Source organism: Bidens hawaiensis, unplaced genomic scaffold (genome assembly GCF_021521415.1).
Source record: "Bidens hawaiensis isolate Kalapana, Puna unplaced genomic scaffold, B.hawaiensis_p1.1 tig00006368_1, whole genome shotgun sequence".
Lineage (NCBI taxonomy): Eukaryota > Viridiplantae > Streptophyta > Magnoliopsida > Asterales > Asteraceae > Bidens > Bidens hawaiensis.
Genome location: NW_027491426.1, coordinates 1,229,047 through 1,251,918, shown reverse-complemented (window position 1 = coordinate 1,251,918; position 22,872 = coordinate 1,229,047). Strand labels below are relative to the sequence as shown.

Here is a 22,872-nt window from a genome sequence, read left to right as displayed (position 1 = left end):
GGATTAATTCTAAAACTTTATTCAACCAAAGAGTTGAGTAAGTCAGTTGCTTGTTATAAAGACTTAACTTATATTTATAGAGTATGTAATCTCTCCCATATTGTTTCTCCATTCATGTGACATATATAGAAACAATAATAAATGTTTAACGTTAAACAAAAAGATAATTATTTATAATATTTCTAATGTGTTTTAACACTTGTAATTATTTAAACCATTGAATTTTATGTGCATTTCTCCTCCTTATACGAGAACCTACATTAAGCACAATTCTTTCACTTTTAAAGCACTGATAACTTTTCTAAACGGAATTATCATATAAAAAAAACACCATGAAATCAAGCATTTTTTTAAAAAACTATATACGTATTTTTTCCCTAAAAAAACAAAGTACTCTTTTTTTGCTATACTACTTTTTTTTTCAAAGAAATAAAAATGATTTTCTTTAAACCTAGGTGTGTTGTGCGTATATAGTCATGCTTAATTATGAAAATATGTTGCGTAATTATTATATAAGGTGTTTAATTATTTTTGTTTATGCGTAATTATGTACGTGCAATATTACAAACATATATTGCGTTATTATGTACGTGTCAAAATGGGTTGGTGCTATTTTTCAAACGGGTTAGAATTAAGTGGTGTTATTTTCCAAATGATCAGAATAGGTTGATATGGCTCGCACAACCCGACATTAGTAGGCACGTAATGTGACATGGAACACTTAATCGACCCGCTATGAATAAAACACAACATTGGAACGCGTAATAGGGTCGCTATGCGCGTAAGCCAACATTGGAACGCACACAAACCCACATCGATCGCATAAAGCGATATCAAACTTGTAACTGATGTCGATAAACATGTAACTCAACATCAGCCACATAGCCGGTACCGGTACGAGAGTAACTTGACGACAATAAACGCATAACGCATCATCGGATGCGTAACTGGATTCGGTACACGGGTAACCCGTGCTTGACTGTACGAAATCTAGCGTCGGTACGTGTGTAACGTGGCATCGGACTCGTAACATATGTCAGTACGCATGTAACCCGACATCGAACACTTAACCGGTGTCGATGTAATCCGACGATGTTAAACGCCTGGCCAAAACCTGGCTGTCGGTCCTAACTCGTATTCGCGTAACATGTGAATTTTTTAAAATTACAAAGCATAGCAATACTATACTCAAATTAAAGAGAATAAAATTCTCGCTTTTATGGTGTAGTTTATATTTTTAAATATTAGCGTATACAATAGTTATGATCGTTTAAAATCATGAGGGGTAGTTGGTTTAACTTAAGGGGCCAAAAATGTAATCGTTGTTTATATAGTTAAAGTTGAATACAATGGAGGGGTCAAAGATGTAACTATTGTTAGAAAGACATTTTTATCTCCAAAAATAAGTTAAAACATGCATTAAGACTCGTAAAGTTTGCAATGTTTGTTGGACCTCTTAAAAATTAAGAGGTACTTGGGATTCTCTTAATATATAGTATAGATTATTATTATTATTATTATTAGTATTATTTTGCGCGTCAGGGGAGGGGGTGTTATTGACGGGGAGAGTGTTATAAATATTACTAATATAATGTTTGAATTGAATAAAGAATTTGTGTTAATAAATAAAAACATGAAAAACCATTAAACCTCATCCGCTTAACTTATTTGAAAATATTGATTTTGTGAACAAACGGATTGACAACAAATATAGGTTATTGGGATGGGAATCATATGAGTTGAATAACCTAGATGGGTAAATTAAGGTTAGACTAATGGAACACAAATTCTTGGTAAAATGAGTTATAAACAAGTTAAAACGGGTAACTTGGGAGTTAATCCAACATAGTTGTTAAAATGCTAGTCATTGATTATAACATCTTGTATAGACATTTCTAAGGATGGGCATGCATGCAACGAGTTAATTTGAACAATGGCATTGTTTATTTCATAATTTCTTGGCAACAAATTCTAATCATCGTCATATTACACCGCACCAAACGCAAATTTGAACCACCATCATCCCTCAATTCTGTTTCTTCTTATTCTTCACCATTTCTTGTATATCCTCAAATCTTTGAAGGGTTTTATGTGGAAAGATTCTTCTCCTAGAATCTCTTGATTACGTATTGGGTTTGTTCTAGGTTGATAAACTTGGCATTGTCGAAAAGAGACCCAATATATATATATATAGGATTAAGTTCATTCGAGAAGTGTTTTTAGAGCGAGAAGTCATTTAAACCAATCAAAAATTTTCTTTTTATTTTTTCTTTAAAATATGCACAAGGGTATATTAGTAACATCTCCAAACATTTTATTTGATATCTATCAAATAAAGGAAGTTTCAAATCATATTATTCTTTATTATTTGTTTATAATTCAGTAAAAAAGAGCGTTCACATTGTCAACAATGGCTAATTAAGTTATAATTCAATTCAAACCCACATCCCAGTTATTTGAAATTTATATTTCTTCTCCAAATTCAGTTTTATTTAATAGAAATGGTTGAATTAACACAACTCATTGTTCATATTACACCGATTTGTGATGACTATTATTATCGAAATATTTGATTTTAAAATATGTAAAGCCATAAACACATACACAACATATATGTATAAAATCAGGAAAAGATTTATAAGTAATAATGTTTAAACACTCTGTTAACCATCAAAATCATGCTATATGGATTTTACAATCATTAAATAAAAAATGAATAACGTTAACAAGAAACTAAAACGACTGATAATTTTCACTGTGGAATGTGAATAATAATTTTTTAATGTCATTGTCCTTCAGTGTTCGTATCTTTGCTTTTTTAACCAAAGTTAAGCCTCTACTTGCATTGAAATCTTTAAACGCCAAATGTCTCGAACTCTATACAAAACAAAACAAAATTTAAAGAAATCAAAACAAACCAAATAATAAAATTGAAAACATACACGTCTAATTCATGTAGTATTTAAAATAATGTATACTTACCCAAGCCAAAGACACAATCAACAATAATCAATAAGATTCCATAAACCCTTTAACTAATATACACATTTCAATAAAATGACCTTACATACAACAATTTCAAAAACAGTAAAAAATCAATCATTTCGACATTATTATTATTAAATAATTGCATTTACATAAGTTGTTGTTACCTACACACAATAGTATTTACCCTTAAAAAAACAATATTAAGTTACATAAACAGTTACATATTTATATTTGTTCGTACACTGCGTTATCCCCTACACACTCTACATGATTCTTACATTGTCGAATAACATGCCTACATAACTTACACAATTTGCAAATAAACCTTACAAGGCATAAACAACTTACAAATAAACCTTACACAACCTACACATAATATAATGTATACAAAAATTAACACCTACACAATTTGCAGATTAGCCCTACACATCCTACACAATTTGCAGATAAACGCTACACAGTCTACCTACACAAGATACAAAATTTGAAAAACCTTACACAACCTACACATAACAGAATGTATACTCAAGTTAATACCTACACAGCCTATACAATTTGCAGTTAAAACCTACACAACCTACTTACGCGGCATACACAATTTGTAGATAAACCTTACACGACCTACACATAACAGAATGTATACTCAAATTAACACATACAAAACCTCCATAATTTGCAAATAAACCCTACACATATAAACATACATACCATTACACTAACCAAAATTGTTGACTATTCTCTTAATTTTACACAGGTTGAACATATACATGTGCTGGTGATTACACTAACCAAACAGTAGTGTAGCTTTATATATTAAAAAAAAATCCTAAACAATGTTTCATAAAAATAATTATCAAACTAAAAATCAAAGAAATCAACACCATAAATGATTGTGTTTACTAGTGTAGTTTCAGATGAAAAACCTAGAAATTACCCCAACTATTTTTATTTAAAAAACGTAGTTTTCCCCCAACTCAATTATGCATCAGGGAATTTCATGCTCAAATCATGAATCTAGTATATTGATTCCTAAAGACTGAGGTGTATTCTGTTAATACAAAAATAAAATAAAATAATTATATGATACTAACCTTAGATATATAACCAATTAGTGTATTGGAGATTGAGATTATGAAAATCGATCGATGGATTAGAGATTAAAAGTTGTTGAATTTCAATTAGGGGTGTAAAAAGAAGGAGCTTCACTGGAAATCGACAATGACAATGGGTGTAGATTATAATGATTAGGGCATGAGAAAGGGAAATTGCTGCTGCTAATGTACGTTACAATTGTTAACCTGCATCCAAAAGACTAGTATACCCTTTTTTCTTAAACAAACTGTCTTGATAATTACAATTATACCACTATTAATCCATACCAATGATTGCAATAATCAAAGGTCCAGATCTATTTCTCGCACTTCTCGCTATAATATCACTTCTCGCATGATCCATACCCTATATATATATATATATATATATATATATATAGAGAGAGAGAGAGAGAGAGAAAGATCATATACAAACAGAAAACCATGCTAATGGTGCGAACCAAGTGAAATCAGGGTGGCAAATTCGTAACTAATATACAAAACCAAAGAAGTGAATGAAACGCATAAATTAAGCAATGGCAAAATCTAATTTATAACTAATCGTTCTTTGTTGGATAATATCAATCAAATCATAATCGACCAATTCATATTTGTTTATCTAACACAATCAGTCATCGAATGAAATCGATCAAATCATATTCGCATAGTTAACCTACTCAATCAGATTTGATGCACTGGAGATTTTGGTTGATGAATTGAAGCTTGCAAATCATATTTGATTATTTAGTCCAACCTTACGAATTAGAATAAACTATCAATAAGTAGTTACAGAGTGAATTTTGAAGGAGATTGAGCAACAAAAGCTTTTAGCAAATGGAATTAATTAATGATTTGAAACTTGCAAATAAGATTTTCTAAAACAACCAAAAAAAAAGACAGAGTATGATATGTTGTTAGTTATTACACTTCAAAGGTTTTCAAATGCTAACTAGAGTAATTATTTTCCCAAGTAGAGTAATTATACAATTGGATATTATAACCAAAACATATAACTAGAGTAACTTATGCCATAAGTAGAATAATTATGTTATTGGTATTGTGAGTAAACATAAAATTAGAGTAATTTTTAATTTCAAATAACGTAATTTTTTTACAAATAGAACAATTTTCAATTTCAAGTAGTGTAATTTTATATTAAAAGTAGAGTAACAAACATTTCTAAGTAGAGTAATTTGTGAAACATGGGTTTCTATTGGTGGTTTGTTCATCAATTCTATTAGTTAATGATAATTTTTTTGATTTTATAATTACTTTACTTATATATATAATTACTCTAGCAGAGTAATTATTCTATCTTCTTCTACACCTGAACGTCATTTAAAAATCCTAATAACTTCAGAATATTTAATTTTGAACTAACAGAGTGTTTTCAAAGATTTCAAATAATAACATATGCTTTCAATAATTACTCTATCAAATCAACAACTTGCCGATTTGTAAATAGCATATGTCTAGAAAATTGGTGGATTTAATTGTCTAAAAGTGAGTTTCTAGAATGAAATTGAAGGTTTAGATCGATTATGGAGAAGCTGGATGTGATTGAAATGATTGAAAAAGTGATTATGTGAGAGATGGGGTTTTCTTGTTATTTACGATAGTGCCACCGCCATTTTTTTGGGATTTCTTTGATTCACACGATTAGTACCAAATTGTTACTTGTATGTTAACTTCGCCATATATATATAATTGTCTACATAAAAATCCTATTTATCGCGATTTGGTTGCCCCCTACCCCTTCTCGGGTCACCAAATTGCTTCATTCTTGAATGATGGCTTCTTATGCGTTTAACCTGAATTCGTGGGTATGGGTTTTACTAAATCCGGATAATCCTGAAACGGCATCTCATTATTTAAAAAACCTTTCATCATCAAACAATAATTTTCGCGGGTCATGGGTCTCACCAAACCCGGATAATCCTTAAACGGGTTATAACATCTCAATTATTTGTGAAACCCCTTAATCATCAGAACAATAATTTTCACGGGTCATGGGTCTCACCAAACCAGGATGACCCTTAAACGTGTTATAAGCTCTCATTCATTTATGAAACCCTTTTAACATCAAACCTTAATATAAGTTCTTTCATCTACATATTCCTTGCGTCAGTCTATCCTCTACCGGTTTACTTATAATTACCATCCACCATCATCAACCTCCCTTCTCATGCGTCAACCACCATCGTAACTTACATTAACCGCCCCTTTTTCATAAGACAAATATTTGTGTTCATCTTTGTTCGTTTAAAAAAGAATCAACATATTCGTGTTTGTTTATGTTTGTTCGTTAAAAATTTAAGAAACCTGCACATCTCAATTGAAAGAGCCATAACGTTAAATAAATATAATTAACGTAACAAACTACTATATACGTATTAAATTAAAGAGTAAAGTGCCAAAATCGTCCCTGAGATTTGTTTGGTTATACGACTTCCGTCCAAAATTTTGTTTTTGTGCAAATGGACCATCGAGGTTTGCCAGTTGTTGTCAATATCGTCCAAATTGCTAACTCCGTTAGAATTTCAAGGTTAAGTAAAAGGCAAAACCGTCTTCAATCATTTTCTTTATTTTGTTTAAATTATTTTAATAGATACCATCATAATCAATATCATGTATGTATACCATCATCATTATCTGGCCATCATCAATTCATTATCCTGTTTACCCTACACCCACCACCATCACCACCACAAAATAATCAACATTTGAGTCCTTAACATCACTCCGTTACTCGCTACTACCAGCTCACCGCCAGCAACCGGCCACCACCTACCATTATTCATCTTCATCAATCTATAGTCTCCAACACCCACCGTAACCTCAACCGGACCACCCTTCTTCTCCAACCACCACTGCCTCCACTCTTCATATTACCCTAATTTCAAAACCCTCAAGTTTAAAATCCAAAAATCGATTCAAGCGACTGGAAATGACAACCGATCGAAGATCTTGTCAATCGTTTATCCGGAGATGCCATAAATACAAATCAATCCTTGCTAATCGTTTTTCCGGCGTGGTGAATGCGTGTGTGGCGGGGATGGTGGTGGTGGTAGTGCACTAACCGTAAAATCGGAGAGAAACACGGGTCGCCCAGATATGGAGATGGTGAGGGCGATGGTTGGATTAGATTGTGACATTAGATTTGGTAGCAGCGGTAAGGTACAATCATGGTGGTCTCCGATATCTTTCGTGAATGTGGTGCTCTTCGGTGATGGTTTTTGATGGTTGCCGGAGAATGGTCGTGGTGGTGGTGGTCTTCGATGGTAGCCTGAGAACGGTCAGGGAGAATGGCTGGGATGGTGGCAAGAGAGAGTGAGAACTGCGAAGGGTTTTGTTTGATTTTTTACCAGTTTATATTTGTTATTAGCTTTATTGGTTTTTTAAAGACTTAAATATTTTCAAAACAATGATTTATTAAAAAATAAGGATATTTTGGTCTTTTTAAAAAAAGTTAACGGAAAGTTTGGATGGAGTTGGTGCTTTGGATGATATTGGCAATAACTGAAAAACCTCAATGGTCCAGTTGCAAAAAGAAACCTTTTTGGATGAAAGTTGCATTATTAATCAAACCTTAGGGACGATTTTGGCACTTTACTCTAAATTAAATCAAAGCTACGCTAAAAAATAAAAAAAACATTATCAAATATAAAAATAGTAAAACGATTAAAAACCAAAACCTAAATAAAATCCCTCGTAACACGCGGGGGGGGGGGGGGGTTAGCACCTAGTGTGTGTGTGTGTGTATCTTAAATATATATATAAACAAAACCTCCCTAAATTTATCAAGCCACTAGATTGTTTTATTTGTAAATGAAGGCTTGTTATGCATTTGACCTAAATTCATAGGTATGGGCCTCACCATACCCAGATAGCTCTTAAACGGGTTATAACGCCTCATTATATTAAAACTAAATCTCATCAAATATTTGATATGAAAATCCTATAAAATAGGGATAATACTAAAAATTAATATCTGATTTAAAAAAAAAAGATATTATTTTTAATTAAGAAACAATTTAATAATAAAAAACGGGTCATGGGTTTCATCAAACCCAGATAACTTTTAAACCGGGTTATAATATCTTATTTATTTGTAAAACTCTTTCATCATCAAATCCTAAGGATATTATTAATTTCCTTACAATAAATAAAATTAAAATCCTAAAAAATATATAAATATTAGAAACGAATAATGTAAAACAACCCCGTAAAATGGGGGATAAAAGCTAGTGCTCGCGCACGTGTGTGTGACTTATTTTTTTTTAGAACCACTTTGAGTTTTAAGAAATCGAAAGAACTCAACGTAACAATTTTTTTTTCAAATTTTTACATATATGTAGGTTATATGTACGTAAAAAATTACAATATTTTTTACGCACCAAATCGACTTTTTTACATAGGTGTAACGGCCGTTTAAATTAATGTAATCGCTGTACATCTTTATTCTCTCACCTACTTAATTTTTTAATCAGATTTAATCTCAGCCACATAATCTAACCCTATTTAATTAAATGTGTGGTTAAGAATGAGGTTATTAAAGTTTTTAAAACTCAACAAGGTTCTCAAATTAACCATCTCCTCTGTCTATATATAAAGCAAAGCATGGTTTCATAAAATGTTTTTAAGGTTATTATTTTTACTCTTTTATATAATTACTTTCAATCATATCAAATCAACCTATTTGGTTCAATGACTTTGATTAACTTTTCCAACTCTTTTGAATAAGAGCATTGTTATCCGGTTCCCTAAAATGTTGTGAGAGGGTTCGTAATTTATAGGGTGGGGTTTTGAGTGGTTGTGAGTGTAAAATATAGGATGGATAGAGAAAATGTAGTGATTTTTTGTAAATTTAAAGAAAATGTAGTTTTATAAATTATAGAGCGCAAAGAGAAAACTGTAATGATTTAAGTACAAAAAAAATATTATTTAATTAAACATAAGAGAGAAATATAAATGTTTTTTAGTGTAATTATAGAGATAAAGATAAAGATAAAGAATCAGATGAGAATGCTCTAAGTCTACCCAAATTGAACTCTCTATGGTAACAACTTAATTTTATTTCTTTTTGGTTAGTACCTCAATGTGTGTTGTGATAGGTTTTTAATTACGTTTTTTTTTCATGTACATTTTATTTCTTTTTCTTTTCTTTTTTTTTTGGTTTAAATATATATGATAATCTAACAAAATTATTTTTTAAGTTTGGTTCTCATACCCGTAATAAACCTAATAGATACTAATGGAATTTGGGTCGACTCGTCGTCGTAGCGCCTGGGTTTTTGTTTTAAATATGTTATCTTGACGAAACTATTTTTTGGGTTTAGTTCCGAACCATAACAAATATATCTGATGCTGAAAAAATTCACGTCGACTCGTCGCTGCAATGACCAGGTTTTACTGTATATATATATATATATATATATATATATATATATATATATATATATATATGTGAGATATAGTGAAAACTCCTCTTAAAAAGAAAACTTAAAAACTCCTAAAAAACTATTTTTAACTTAAAAAAAATTTTTTTTTGAAGTTTCTTTTTTTTTTACATTCTTATATGTTGTTATTGGTTCAAAAAAAAAACACTTGTCGGTAACCTCGTCGGTATAGTGCGCATGTGTAATAGTGTGTATTGCATATATGCAAAAGTATTTGTATTGCATAGAATACAACACTATTGCACATATTTGATACACACTATGGTATATATGTAATATAAGACTAATACACACATTAATACACATTAGTACGTATGTGTAATACAACATTAACGCACATGTGCACCACATTGACTTTTATTTTATTATTATTTTTTTTCCATATAATACAACACTGCTACACATATACAATACACAAATATTGAATATAAGCAATAAAACACTATTAAACTCAAAAATACATAGTAATCCACATGTGTAATACAACGGTATCGCACAGTAATACGTATATGCATCACAGCGGTTTTTTTTTATTATTTTTTATTTTTTTCGAGTGAAGTATAAGAAAATATAAGAATAATGGCTAAAATAGAATTTTGAAAATATTTTTTTATTTTTAATTAAAAATAATTCTTTAGGAGTTTTTAAGTTTTCTCTCTAAAGATGAGTTTTCTCTTGATCCTCTCCCTACATATATATATATATATATATATATATTGTTTTGTATTATATGCCATAACAGTCACTACTATTCTGGGTGTTTAATAATTTGTGTTTTATGTTTAACGTCTGTACGTTACGAACCTAACTGATAACCGAATTCGTGCCAGCCGCCGTAACGCGACGGGTTGCCACATAGTTTGTTTTAAAGAAGAGGCACATCAACGCATTAGCAAGATAATAAAAAAGTGCATTCACAAGTTTTTATTCGATAAGTGATAGTGGTCACAAATAACACAAAAGGGAAATCATAATGAAACGTTATTCATCTGCATAATAAATAATTAAAAAGTTTTAATCATAAACACCGGACTATTTATTTTTGTACAAAATTTGTCGTCTAACTCCAATGAAATATTCTCCATTTTTATGTGTGGAATTATGCACATACAGTAGAAACTCTACAAAATAATACATTTGGGACCACCAAAATTTATTAATTAAAAGAGATATTAATTAATCGATAAATTAATAATTATTAATTTATATATAAAGATGATATCGATGAAGAAGATGATGAAAGTTCTACATTGGAGCCCCCTTCGCGAAACGAAGCTATTAAAGCGGCAATCACATTGAACAATTTCTTGTTGAGCTATGAGAAAACAACACCAGAAGTTCTTACCATGCTAAGGAAAATTAGAGACGCGATTCAAGAGGAAATTGATTTCAACAAAAAATAAAAGGGAGTCATTTTTCAAGAAACCTTCATAAATCATTCATGTAATATGCTATATATAAGAAATTATTAATTTATATTTTATATGGGGTCTAAAGAAATTATCAAAAATGTATTATCTTATAATTTTAGCGAATTATTAATTTAGCACCCTATCCCCGAGTCGGGACCGGCAAAAAATATTATCTTAGAGAGTTTATTAAATAATCGAGTATTAATTTATCAAATTTCTACTGTAGTTAGATCATGGTTCCTAAACGTGAAGATGGGTGATGGTTGGAATTCACTCTCGGAGTTACCGTTGTAGCGTGTGTAATTTTATTTATGGACCGATATAAACTTTACTCAAAACGAAGTCAGGTCAAAGTTATATGAAATGTTTCGATTTAAATTTGACCTGGCTCGGGTTGAAAGAAATTTGGAGGGGACGCCTAGTTTGAATGGGCCATTTTCGGAATTTGAAAAAATGTGATGTCATTTTTGGAAACTCTCTCCTAACATGGGTTATTATTGGAATTTTTTCTAAATTGATTTGTATGATCTTATGTTTATTTTCTTTGTCATTTTTTCATTTCATTGTTACATGTGTTATGTTAAGTGAGCAAGTGACTAGGGCTGGCAGTTTAGACACGATACACGAACCTACGACACGAACCTACATGACTTTAGCAAGTATCAGGTATTGCCTTAGCAGGTTTCGTGTACTAAACATGTAGACACGAATCAAATTGTTAATTTTCATGTCTAAACAGGTAAAATACCCATTTACCTATAAAGTACCCGTTAGTACATGAGAGATTTTTCTATAAATAAAAATCTATCTATGCTATTAAAACAAAATTATTATTCCACGTATCATTCAACTAGAGTAAACAACTAATACTATTACTATTTATATAATTACTAACAAAGTTACAAATGCAACACTAAATGCTGTATTAAATGAGATTTTTAGATATATTTATGAATTATAAAACTTTATTTATCATTATTTATGTCTTATGAATTCATAAGGTATGCTATCATGCATATTATTAAAGTTAACTTTTTTGTTATATTTTTTTAACCAACCATACATTACACTGGCTATATCCTAGTATACAATTATAAATATGCTATATACCTCTTAAAAATTTTTATACCAAACCATTAAACATGGCGCATATCATTCCAATCCAACATCAAGCAGATGAAGCACAAACCTTATCCCTCTCCGGATCTCGGGTAGTCCGGTGGTTTCCCTCCATATTTCCGGTGGTCGCAGCCCATTGATTCTTTGATCTACCTCTCCACATCTCCGATTCTCCAGCAGTTCGGCCTCCTCGCAGTTGCAACGGCGCCACCAGTATTAGCAGGTTAGCGTCTTCTGTCTCGGTAGGACATGTATCTCTATTACTATGAATTTCATAAATGAAGTAGTTAATGGTGGGGTTACCATTATCCTTTTTGTAGTTATTGTGTATACATGGTATTAACAATTTCATATTCGGGTTTTGGATACAGATACATGATAAGTTTTCATGTCGTGTACAGGTTAATCGAAGATGAAAAGGAAGACCCACAATTTTGTGAACGATGCGAAGTCAAGTTTGTTGATTCTCAGATACAAAGATATCAAATAGGCTACATCAAGCACGCATACCGGGTAATGCATGTGTGGTATTTGAAACGTCTTCTTGGTTATATGTGAATCTTTTAGATAAACCTCTTGACGAATTAGAAGACCCAGTATACCACGGTGTGTGATTTAATCAAAATTCTGATTTTACAGATTTGAAATGAGAATATGTCATCCCATTTCAGATGACCTTAGAAATTGAGAAACTACTACTAGCAAGACAAAACCATCGTCCTCATCAACTAGAAAGACCAATAACCTCTATTCCACAAAGTATTAAAAGGTATAGAGTTTACATAAAGTTTAACTTAAAAGAACTATACCTAGATAAATGATTCAAAATTACCATGGTAACAGTTTACAACCAAAGAACCTTGGTTAATGCTCGAGTCCTAAAGTGAGCATTGTCCATTGTTCTGAGCCAAATGGACCACAATAAAAAAAGAACAATGTGGTTCCAAAAGCTATGACAGTACTATTATTTAGAACCGTTGGATTCAATACACATGTTATCATCCAGTTGAACTCAAACCATTTGACCCAATGTTTTGGTCAATCATTCAGCATGACCCACCAATCCTCATTCATGCTTTACTATAGTTGTTTGTCCCTTTGTTCAATAAAGCATAACTAAACCAGAAACAAAGTAAAAAACAGACACATGTCCTTATCAACCATAACATTCCAGACAAAAATAAATCACCAAATCTTGTCAAAAATCCAACATTATTCAAATAACCAAATTCCAAACATATCACACACATGAATGATTCTCAAAGACATTTCACCTCCTTCCTCACAAATGGTGGCAATGCGAATGCATCTTTATGCATCTGTCAATATTAAAAGTAAATAAATAATTAATTAATGTTCCAAACATCATTAAAAAAAAACTGTAGAGTGGCAATAGCCTAACCTCGGAGTTGTAGAACTTGAGTTCTCTGTAATGGTTAACCGCACCCTCTAACTTCTCAATAGGGTTCACAGGGTTCCTAAAATCAACAGGCGGTCCCTCGGTTGAACACAGTATAAATCCAATAACACCACTGCATAATAAACAAACTGTCATCACACTGAATACCTTAAAAAAAACTAGTCTAAAAGATGATAAAATGAAAGTAATTGCACCTTGGGTATGTGGGGACACTTGTCCATGCATAATGAACAGACCCTTTGAATATTTTCTGGCAAACCAAAACTATATCCTCAATAAGATGTGCGTGCAGCCACATGCTCTCCGCCATGTTACACAGAACGCCACCTGGCCTTAAAGCGCGAGCCATCATCTCAAAGAAAGGCCTCTCCACAAGCTCTTGAGCTGGACCTGTACTCGATACAATGCACAAATTGGCATTCATGTATAAAATAATACGAGAAAATTGCACAAATGGTCGCTGTGGTTTGACCATATTGCAGGTTTGTTTGGTCCCCAGGTTCTAAAAATTGCAAGCTTAGTTCAGACGTGTATGAGAGGGTTGCGCGCTTAGGCTTCACTTAATCCCAGTTAGTTTTTAACTGAAAAGCAAAGTCATGCGAGGGCAATTGTGTATTTTCAAATTTGGAACCCGAACCCTTGGTTAAGGCTCTTTCCTTAAGGTGATAATGTCAACATTGAAAACTAACTGGAAATAACGGTATCAACTAAACATGCAACAGTTTCACAAATGTTCTGACTAAAATTGCAAATTTTAAAATCTGGAGACCAAACTTACAATATGGTCAGGCCACAGGGACCATTTTGCAATTTTCTCAAATAATAATATTGAGATTTGGTAGTAAGAACATACCAACTGGATCTGAAGAATCAACAATAATGGCATCATATTTCCCTTCGGGTGTATTTCTTATAAACTCAACAGCTGTTCAATATAAAAATAAAGATTTAACAAAAATTTAAAAATAGATAAGTTTTTGGAGTAAAAAAACTATGACACTTGAATATTACCATCGCCAACATGAAGATGAACACGACGATCTTCAAAACCAACAGCTAATTCAGGGAAGAACTTCTTACTGACCTATATAGAACAAAGATTAATAATATCAAACCAGAAATGGAAGTTAATAATAGGATATGGTTTTCACCACATACATCTATGACCATTTTATCTATTTCACATATGTCAATTAATTCTACGGAGCTGTGACGGGAAATTTCCCTCAGGACGCCACCATCACCTCCGCCAAGCACCAGAACCTATGGACAGACAATATACAGTTAGTTTTTAAGTATAATAAATGGTATAAAAGCAAAAAATAACAATAAGGGTAAAGATGCTTGCTTTTTTGGGTGATTTGATTGAACAAAGAGGAAGATGGGCTATCATCTCCTGATAGGCACATTCGTCTTTCTCAGTAAGTTGAAGAATGCCATCAAGAACAAGCACCTTTCCATATGCTGCAGACTGCGTACCAAATAAATGATCAATATGTATGCGTGCATGTACGTGTGTGAACGTGTGTGTGTGACACGGCATACCTGGAAAACCAGGACCTCTTGATAGTCTGATTTCTCCTTGAACAAAATCTTTTCTACAGCCAAAGAATGTGCTTCTCCTGCACACATAAAGACACTAAATTATCGCAACGCATTCTTTAACGTGTATGCCAAGTCATAATGTTCAAATCTTCATGCAGCCGATAAAGTAATAGTTAGTTTTTTTAAAGGAAGTAACAACATTTTAAACATTAGAACTGCAACAATTGATTTTATATACATATTGACAAAATCATATTGTTAAAAGTCAATTGTATACAACACCCTTTAATCTTAAAAGAATGAAGGCATGTGTTTCAAACCAAGATCTGGTTTTTAATAAAAGTAGATCTTCTAGATCAAACTAAAACGACAAACACATTTAGTACTAACAAGTGGAAAAAATAGCTGAAACACTTGATAAAGAAAGTCTCAAAAACGATATCACTGCAAGTTTTATGGGACGTAATGTGTAAAAGTTTTCAAGAAAATATAACAAAGAAATAACTTGCAATTTTTCAAGAAAAGCGCATACTTGTTTCAGAAGAATATAAATCCATTTTTGTAGTTGCTCGTTCAACAAGTACTAACAGTGATATGACTAGGTTCTACTTTTCTGTGATTTTTAATCAATGAAACCTTTTAGACAAATTAACTCTCTTCTAGGATCAGTAAGTTTAATTTAAACAACAGACGAACAATGTAAATGACTTGGGGCCATCAATGCAACCATTGCAACATTTATTTTAAATTATAAAGCTCGAGTTACAATAACCATACTGCATAACCACTCAATGTGATTCCGCCTACATACCTGGCCACATGGGGTTGTTAAAGTACACTCGTTTGGCCCCATCATCTGCAGTTAATAACACAACAATGAGAAGGGGTCAATAATCGGGATCAGAAGCAATGAATAAAGTAATCCAATTTTTTATGTTTTCCTCACATAAACCAATCATTTTAATATGAAATACAACTGAAACGTATGCAAAGAAGTGTAAAAAGAAAGAAAATGACCAGAAGACCGAGTTTCAGAAAACCATCCAGAAACAACTGTCGCGTGACAGTTGGCTTCAAGCTCAGGGTCAGGAGCGCATGCCTAGGCCTTGAGACAACAAGAAGGGATATCACGCTCATTCACCTTCCCATCCATAGTCTTCAGGCATCCCAAATCTCTTCCTGCGTCTCCCTCCATATATTCTCCTTTTATTCTCCAGCTCCAGTCTCTAAACCACAATAAAGCAAACCCATCACAAAAATAATACCTTTAACCAATAATATAACATGAATAAAAAACGAACGACACATCAGTGAAACAAGGCCCAAGATGGCATAAAACCAACTGTTTCAAACTTTTTACTTTCATGTTGGAAGAGAAAACTGGCGCTAAAGCTAAAAAGAATCCTAAGTAAGATTAGGGTTTTAGGTCCACTTTGAATACAGAATAGACAAATCATGTTATCTTCTTTAGAAACCTGCAGCACTTTGCCCTACAAGCATAAGAAGACAATTCCCCTATTATAAATTATTTTCCTATAATTAGTATTACTATGATAACTTAAGATGTCTATGTTTATAGTTGTTCCCTTTCTACGTTTCTTTGTCACATTATCTCATTAAAGGCCCTGCTTTTACACAAAATTAGACTAAATAATAAAAAAAGGTGTGGAGTTATGACGTCTGAATCGAATAAGTATGCCTATGGGGAGGGATATTTTGAGAACCATTGTGAGTTTTAAGAACTTAAGAACTCAATTCTAGGCCACACATTTAATTAATTGGATTGAAATATGTGGTTGAGATTAAATCTGAAAAAAAAGTCAAAGTATGAGAGAATAAAGATGTAAGTTGTTACACTAACTTTTACGTCCGTTACACATGTGTAAAAAGTCGACTCGGTGCGTAAAAAATTCTGTAATTTTTTTACGTATATGTAACCTACACATATTACGCATATCTAAAAAAAATTTCAAAAAAACAAATCATTACACTGAGTTCTTTTGATTTCTTAAAACTCACAGGGGTTCTCATTTAAAATCTCACCGTATGCCTATTACATAAATTTCCTAAATATGACAACATTAATTCCCCAAATTCAAATAATGCATCATTGCCATTAAACCTAGAGATCAAGCATATCGCTAACCAAAACCACCATTGGAGACAGAGAAACAAACAAACAATTTGTAGGTATTTAAACAGTGAGCGGGAAATTAAGCACAACAAAACAAACAATAATCAACGAAAAAACGTATCTGAAACCGGAAACCCTAACATTCAATCAAAAAAGGAAACGCGTAGAATGGAAGCTATGTTAAAGGCGTACCTGTGATAATAAGAGTTCTGATAATCCAAATGCGTATGTATGTATGTATGTATGTATGTTTGTATGTAAGGCTAAGGGGTGTGGGGGGCTCTAATGGGGGCTCTAGTGGGGGCTCCAGCCAATAATATTATGACGTGTGGCAGAGAGAGAAACTGGATAAGGGGGGTGTTGGAGCCCCCGTTGGAGCCCCTGGCCCTGGTGTGGAGGGGCTCCAGCTAATATATATTTTTTAATTAATTCCATACCCCTCAACGGCTCTTTTTCGAACTCCAAGACACCTTTTATCTCTCTTCTCCCGCGACCAGCCTCACGCCTGCCTGGATTTCCGCGCTCGCGCCCCGCTCGCGCCCCTGCTCGCGCCCCGGTGGTGTGGGGTTAGCGCCCCGGGGCGCGAGCGGAGGGGCTCTAGCGCCCCGGTTAGCGCCCCACACCCCTCAGCCTAAGTATTTATGCTTGGTTTAAAATTAGGCTGAGGGGTGTGGGGGGCGCGAGAGGGGGCGTGAGTGGGGGCGCGAGAGGGGGCGTGAGTGGGGGCGCCAGCCAATAATATTGTGACGTGTGGCAGAGAGAGAAACTTGATAAGATGGGTATTGGTTGTGGTGCTCGCGCCCCGGGACATGGTGTGGAGGGGCGCGAGAGGGGGCGCGAGCGGTTTTTTTTTTATTTTTTTATAAATGTATTAAAAAAACGTATTATTAAAAAAACTCATAAATTATTTAAAAAAACACACATTAATTAAAAAAACACATTAATATCTAAAAAAAAAATTAAAGTACTAAAAAAAAACATTATTCTTATTCTTCGGCTTGGTCTTCTTCGATCAACCTCTTCCGGATACGTTCCTTTTGTTTTTCCATCAGCATTTGGTCGACCCGATTTAGGTTACTGAAGTCTCTTGTAAGGAATTCCAAATCTCTCATTCTTTTTTTTTTCCTTTTTGTCATTAGAGACCACCTCCATGGTTTTGTTGAATTTATTGAGGGATTCAACAAGATCGTTGATGTTTACGGCTTCCCCCTCAGCCGGTTTTTTGCCCCTGGCGTCCCTTCCCAATGGCTGCCTCCTCGGCGGTGAAGACGTTTCCTCCCCCGCAACGTTTAGGTCGAATCCAACCCGGCAATCCGACCCGGCGGAAGTGCTGTACGCTCCAGACGAACTAGTTTTAGTCCGTTTCGGCCCTACTTCCGCATCACTGCCACTTGGTCTCATACGACCGGCGTTCCTGTTGAACAGATTAGTAAACAAGCCGACAAATTTTCTGATTTCGGTCCACCGACCCGAAATCATATCGGCGTTCCGCTCTGTACTCCCAACGAGCGAATAGAACGTCTCCCTAACCTTTGTCCAAAAGACCTTGCTCTTTTGGTAGTCCGCTGCAAAATGCATAAATAAATTTGTAAGTCATTTAACTTTTTTATTTAACTTTTTTATTAAAAATCATTTTTAAAAACGTTAAAACAATTACCGCAACGCCGATCCTCAGAAATGACTATCCAAGCCCGACACAGGGCTTCCTTCTCATCCGATGACCACGGAGTGGTTTTCCGTTTCGTCCTTCCAGTCGAAGCCGAACCCGACCCGTCCGTTGCAACTTGTTTTTTCCGGTGGACGCGTCTTCTTTGTCCCGCAGCTTCACCTTCTGCTTCTTGTGTCTCCGGAACTACAAAGTTAGGAGACGGTTGTATGTTGGATGGTTGAAAGCCGGATGGTTGTTGCGACCCCGAATAAAACATCGCTTGGTCCGGTGCCGACCATAAATCGTCGTAACTGTAATCTGAATCTAGGTTTGGGTACCAATTTCCAGCCATGTTTTTAAAAAAAGGTTTAGAAGATGGGGTGATTTTGGGTTTTGGGTATGGTATGTGATATTGGTGTTGGTTTGGGTTTGATATAGGTTTAATAGAGAGAAAAGATTGTATGTTATATTGTTGTGGGTTTGTGTTGGATATAGGTTAATATATAGAGAAAAATTGTATGAAAATTTTTTTTTTTTAATAAAAAACGAGCCCAAACGGCTCTATTCACGCAACCCAAGAAACCTTCACGCCATTCTCAGCCGCTAGCCCATCCGCGCCTGCCTCTTTTTCCGCGCTCGCGCCCCTCTCGCGCCTCGGTGGTGTGGTGCTCGCGCCCCGGGGCGCGAGCGGCTGTCCTCTTGCGCCCTTTCTCACGCTCCACACCCCTCAGCCTTAGGGATGGAAAGAGCATAAATGCGCACTGTTGGGGTTTGGGGACGACGGATGAATTGGAGAAGAGCGAGGAAAGGAAAGGAAAGGAAGATTGTGGAACACGATGCACGCATGAGTCAGAATCAATATTATTATTAATTAATAATGGAAACAGAATGATTACCAAATTACCCACGTGGAATCTTTTGGTTTCATAATAATAATAATAATAAAATTATTATTACTGTGTGGATCTTTTTAAATTATTATGTTGTTAGTTTTAAAACCCTTGTCACACACAGAATAATTCAAATTATAAAATTATAAGTAAAATAAATAATTATATAGTGTACATGAAAAAAATATATTGCATCTATGCTTGTATCTATACAATACGTATATAAATTGATTTTATTTATATCACAAAATGATTTTTTTAATGAACTTAATAAAAAAATGTCCGTGCAAAATCGTATCAGATAATGCTTCTTTTTATTGAAAAATTCATTCTCAGTGTCATATATGCATAATTGAAAGAATTTTGGTTATGAACCAATTTCGAAAGTAAGACTTCTCATACGATGATAGTTCTAACCACTCAGCCTAAATATAAAAGAGGTGTTACCTTTATTGATATATTTATCAATTTGCCACCCAACAGGGGCCATTATGCCCCGTTCTCCCACATTTCTGACAGATTAACGGCCTGCACCTACCCACATGATGAAAACTACATTTATCACATTTTTGCCATGGTCCCTTGTACCTGTCTCGTTTCACCTCAGAACTACTCATGGCATAATTTTGTATTGTCGGGCGTGCACGTTTACTTGCTGGCCTTCCTTGTGACCCCGATCCATAATTAGTTCACTTCATACTCGATGATTCCCCGGCCATTCTTAACACTCCGCTTCTTACCAAGTCAAAAGTTACGATGCCGGCTTGAGTCACGGCATTCTCAAATGATGTATGGCCAACAGAGTTCACCAAACTCCTCACTTCTGGGGCTAAACCCCAGATATAACGTTCAACTCGTTAGTCCTCGGGAGTTACTAACCATGGTGCTAGGCGAGCCAGTTCGTTGAAGCGGTTGGTATACTCCAGATGATCCGCTCCTTTCATTTCTAAACTCCAGAGTTCATGTTCTAATCTTTGAATTTCGTTCTTTGGGCAGAAATGTTCCAGCATCAGTGTTTTGAGTTCAGCCCATGTCATGCGATTAACCGTATCTTTACCTTTTATCTGCACCGTAGCTTTCCACCACATTAATACGTGATCAGTTAATGTAGAGGCAACATACTTGACAATGTTTTCGGGTGGACAATTGCTGATATTGAGGACAGATTCAGTTTGCTCGATCCACTTGATTAACCCGTTTGGCCCTTCAGTGCTCTTGAAATCAATCGGTTCACAGGCCATAAAGTTTTTGATCGAATATTCCCTTCGAGGGGGATTAGGGTTGTTATTGTTATTGTTTGGGTTCGGTGGGGGATTATTGTTGTTGACATTATTTGCATCAGGTGGGGGATTATTATTTGTAACTGTTTCAGTGTTGGTTGGGGGAGCATTATTGATTGGTTGTTGGTTTGTTTGCATATTTGCGTTTACACCGGCAGTCACCTGTGTTACAATAAGTGGAATTACTGCCTGCATTTGCCGAGCAATCATCTCGGCTATTTCTGCCTCAGTCATGGGGGTTGCTTTCTGGGGCCATTCTATAATGATAAACAAATATAAGCCAATTAATACTAATTCCAGTATACGGCATTGTGTAATAATAATCACAATAAATGTTGTACAGGTAAACTAGATAACATACTGACATTTCACAAATTGTTCCGTACATTGATATTAAAAGGTACATAGACTTAGCCTGATAAAGGCCAGTGCTTGCATGTATATATCAAGATCTGTCACTAAGTGACTGTTAGACTTAACCCTATAAGGGTCAGTGCTTGTAATAATGTACAAAATTGTGCCCCATATTAACATAACATACTACTATATATATACATGGAGTATCAAAGATTACGTACACATATTTTTAATATTCCGCATCTATCCATACAGACGATAGGCTAGCCACAAACATAAAAACAACAACACTGTAATCATCCAATAACAGTTCCACATCCGAACTGTCACCCTATCCAAACACCAGTGGTGGTAGGTATCTGACTGCTGCAAGTTCAGTACTATCTGATGTAACGTCGATAAGCACTGGGTCACATCCCTCTTCTCCTGGTTAATGTTAGCTATGGCTATCGAGTGGTTTATCACACGGTCAGTCAGGACAGCCATCCAAGAGTTGTTTCCTGCGTTTGGGAGGTCAGGGCGAGGGGTAGGTATACTCAATAAACAGGAAGATGAAGTATCCGCCCTAGGACGTGAAGGTCCTCCCCGGTCGTGGGTAGATCTGAATGGAATCGAGGTAGGGTCAATCGGGGTTACCCGAATACGAGCAGTCCGTCGGACCCGCGCAGTAGCTGAAGTCGTCGGCGACAAGTGAATGGGTGGAGTGGGTGATCTGGCTACTCTAGCAGGTGAACGATACTGACTATTAACTTCGTTTTGATCCCTGCGTGGTGACCTGGGTGGATAACTATCTCATCTGTAGCCAGATAGATCAGGTACATTTCTGGGTAGCTCTTTACAAATAACTTCTTCTTCCACCTCTTCCTCCTCCTCCTTTGGTTCCTTTTCTGGGTCCTCCTCTTCTGGATCCTCCTCCTCTAAATCCTCCTCTGATCCTTCCTCGGGATCCTCCTCAACAGAGATTACCGGTTCTTCTTCCGGTACGTAGTCGTTATTCCTTGACAGACTCTGCACAAAGGTTAGTTATAAGAATAATATCTATTGCTAGCGCTAACTATTGTCGAAAAGATTAATTAATTAAGCCAAATTTAATATTAACTATATTAGAATATAGTATTAGTTTTATTAAAATTTTAATTATTATTATTATTATTTAAATCAATATTGAATATAAATGAATATAATATTCATAGTAAAATTTACCGTCATCAACAGTATCGTACGTACACGTATTCATACACCTTGTTCCAATTAAGCACGTATGAGTGTTACATATATATATACTTTCACATTACCTTTTATACACATATGTTGCCACTTTTACCTAACCACACGTTCCGCGACTTCTCCCCGAATTCCCTCGTACAAGCAAGTCTGTTATTATGTTCCGGACCACAATAACTCACTTGCCTTACAAGTTCATCCCCACATCCATCAGTATATAATATTAATTTATTATTTAATTATTTTCCCAGAGTTAATCGAGCCTACGGTTATATTTTAGGTACCCAAAGGGATAACCTAATCCT

General features: G+C 34.5%; 1 protein-coding gene across 1 annotated transcript; it reads right to left on the bottom strand.

The window, feature by feature from the left end:
- Positions 1 to 13,246: 13,246 nt before the first annotated feature.
- On the bottom strand, positions 13,247 to 17,398 carry LOC143632175 (spermine synthase-like). Its single transcript, XM_077100750.1, has 11 exons — positions 17,361 to 17,398; positions 16,052 to 16,260; positions 15,846 to 15,890; positions 15,035 to 15,111; positions 14,838 to 14,960; positions 14,648 to 14,752; positions 14,501 to 14,573; positions 14,343 to 14,414; positions 13,684 to 13,879; positions 13,472 to 13,601; positions 13,247 to 13,388 (listed from the first exon to the last, which is right to left on the bottom strand). Exons 3-11 carry the CDS (start codon positions 15,853 to 15,855, stop codon positions 13,329 to 13,331), a joined length of 846 nt encoding a protein of 281 aa, XP_076956865.1. The 5' UTR covers positions 15,856 to 15,890; positions 16,052 to 16,260; positions 17,361 to 17,398; the 3' UTR covers positions 13,247 to 13,328.
- Positions 17,399 to 22,872: the final 5,474 nt, after the last annotated feature.

Bases quoted from the DNA above. Each gene is read 5' to 3' on its own strand.
- LOC143632175 (XM_077100750.1), bottom strand. The intron at 14,961-15,034 runs GTATGCCGTGTC...TTTGGTACGCAG, and splicing joins AAGAGGTCCTGGTTTTCCAG to TCTGCAGCATATGGAAAGGT. The intron at 14,753-14,837 runs GCAAGCATCTTT...GTCTGTCCATAG, and splicing joins CAATCAAATCACCCAAAAAA to GTTCTGGTGCTTGGCGGAGG.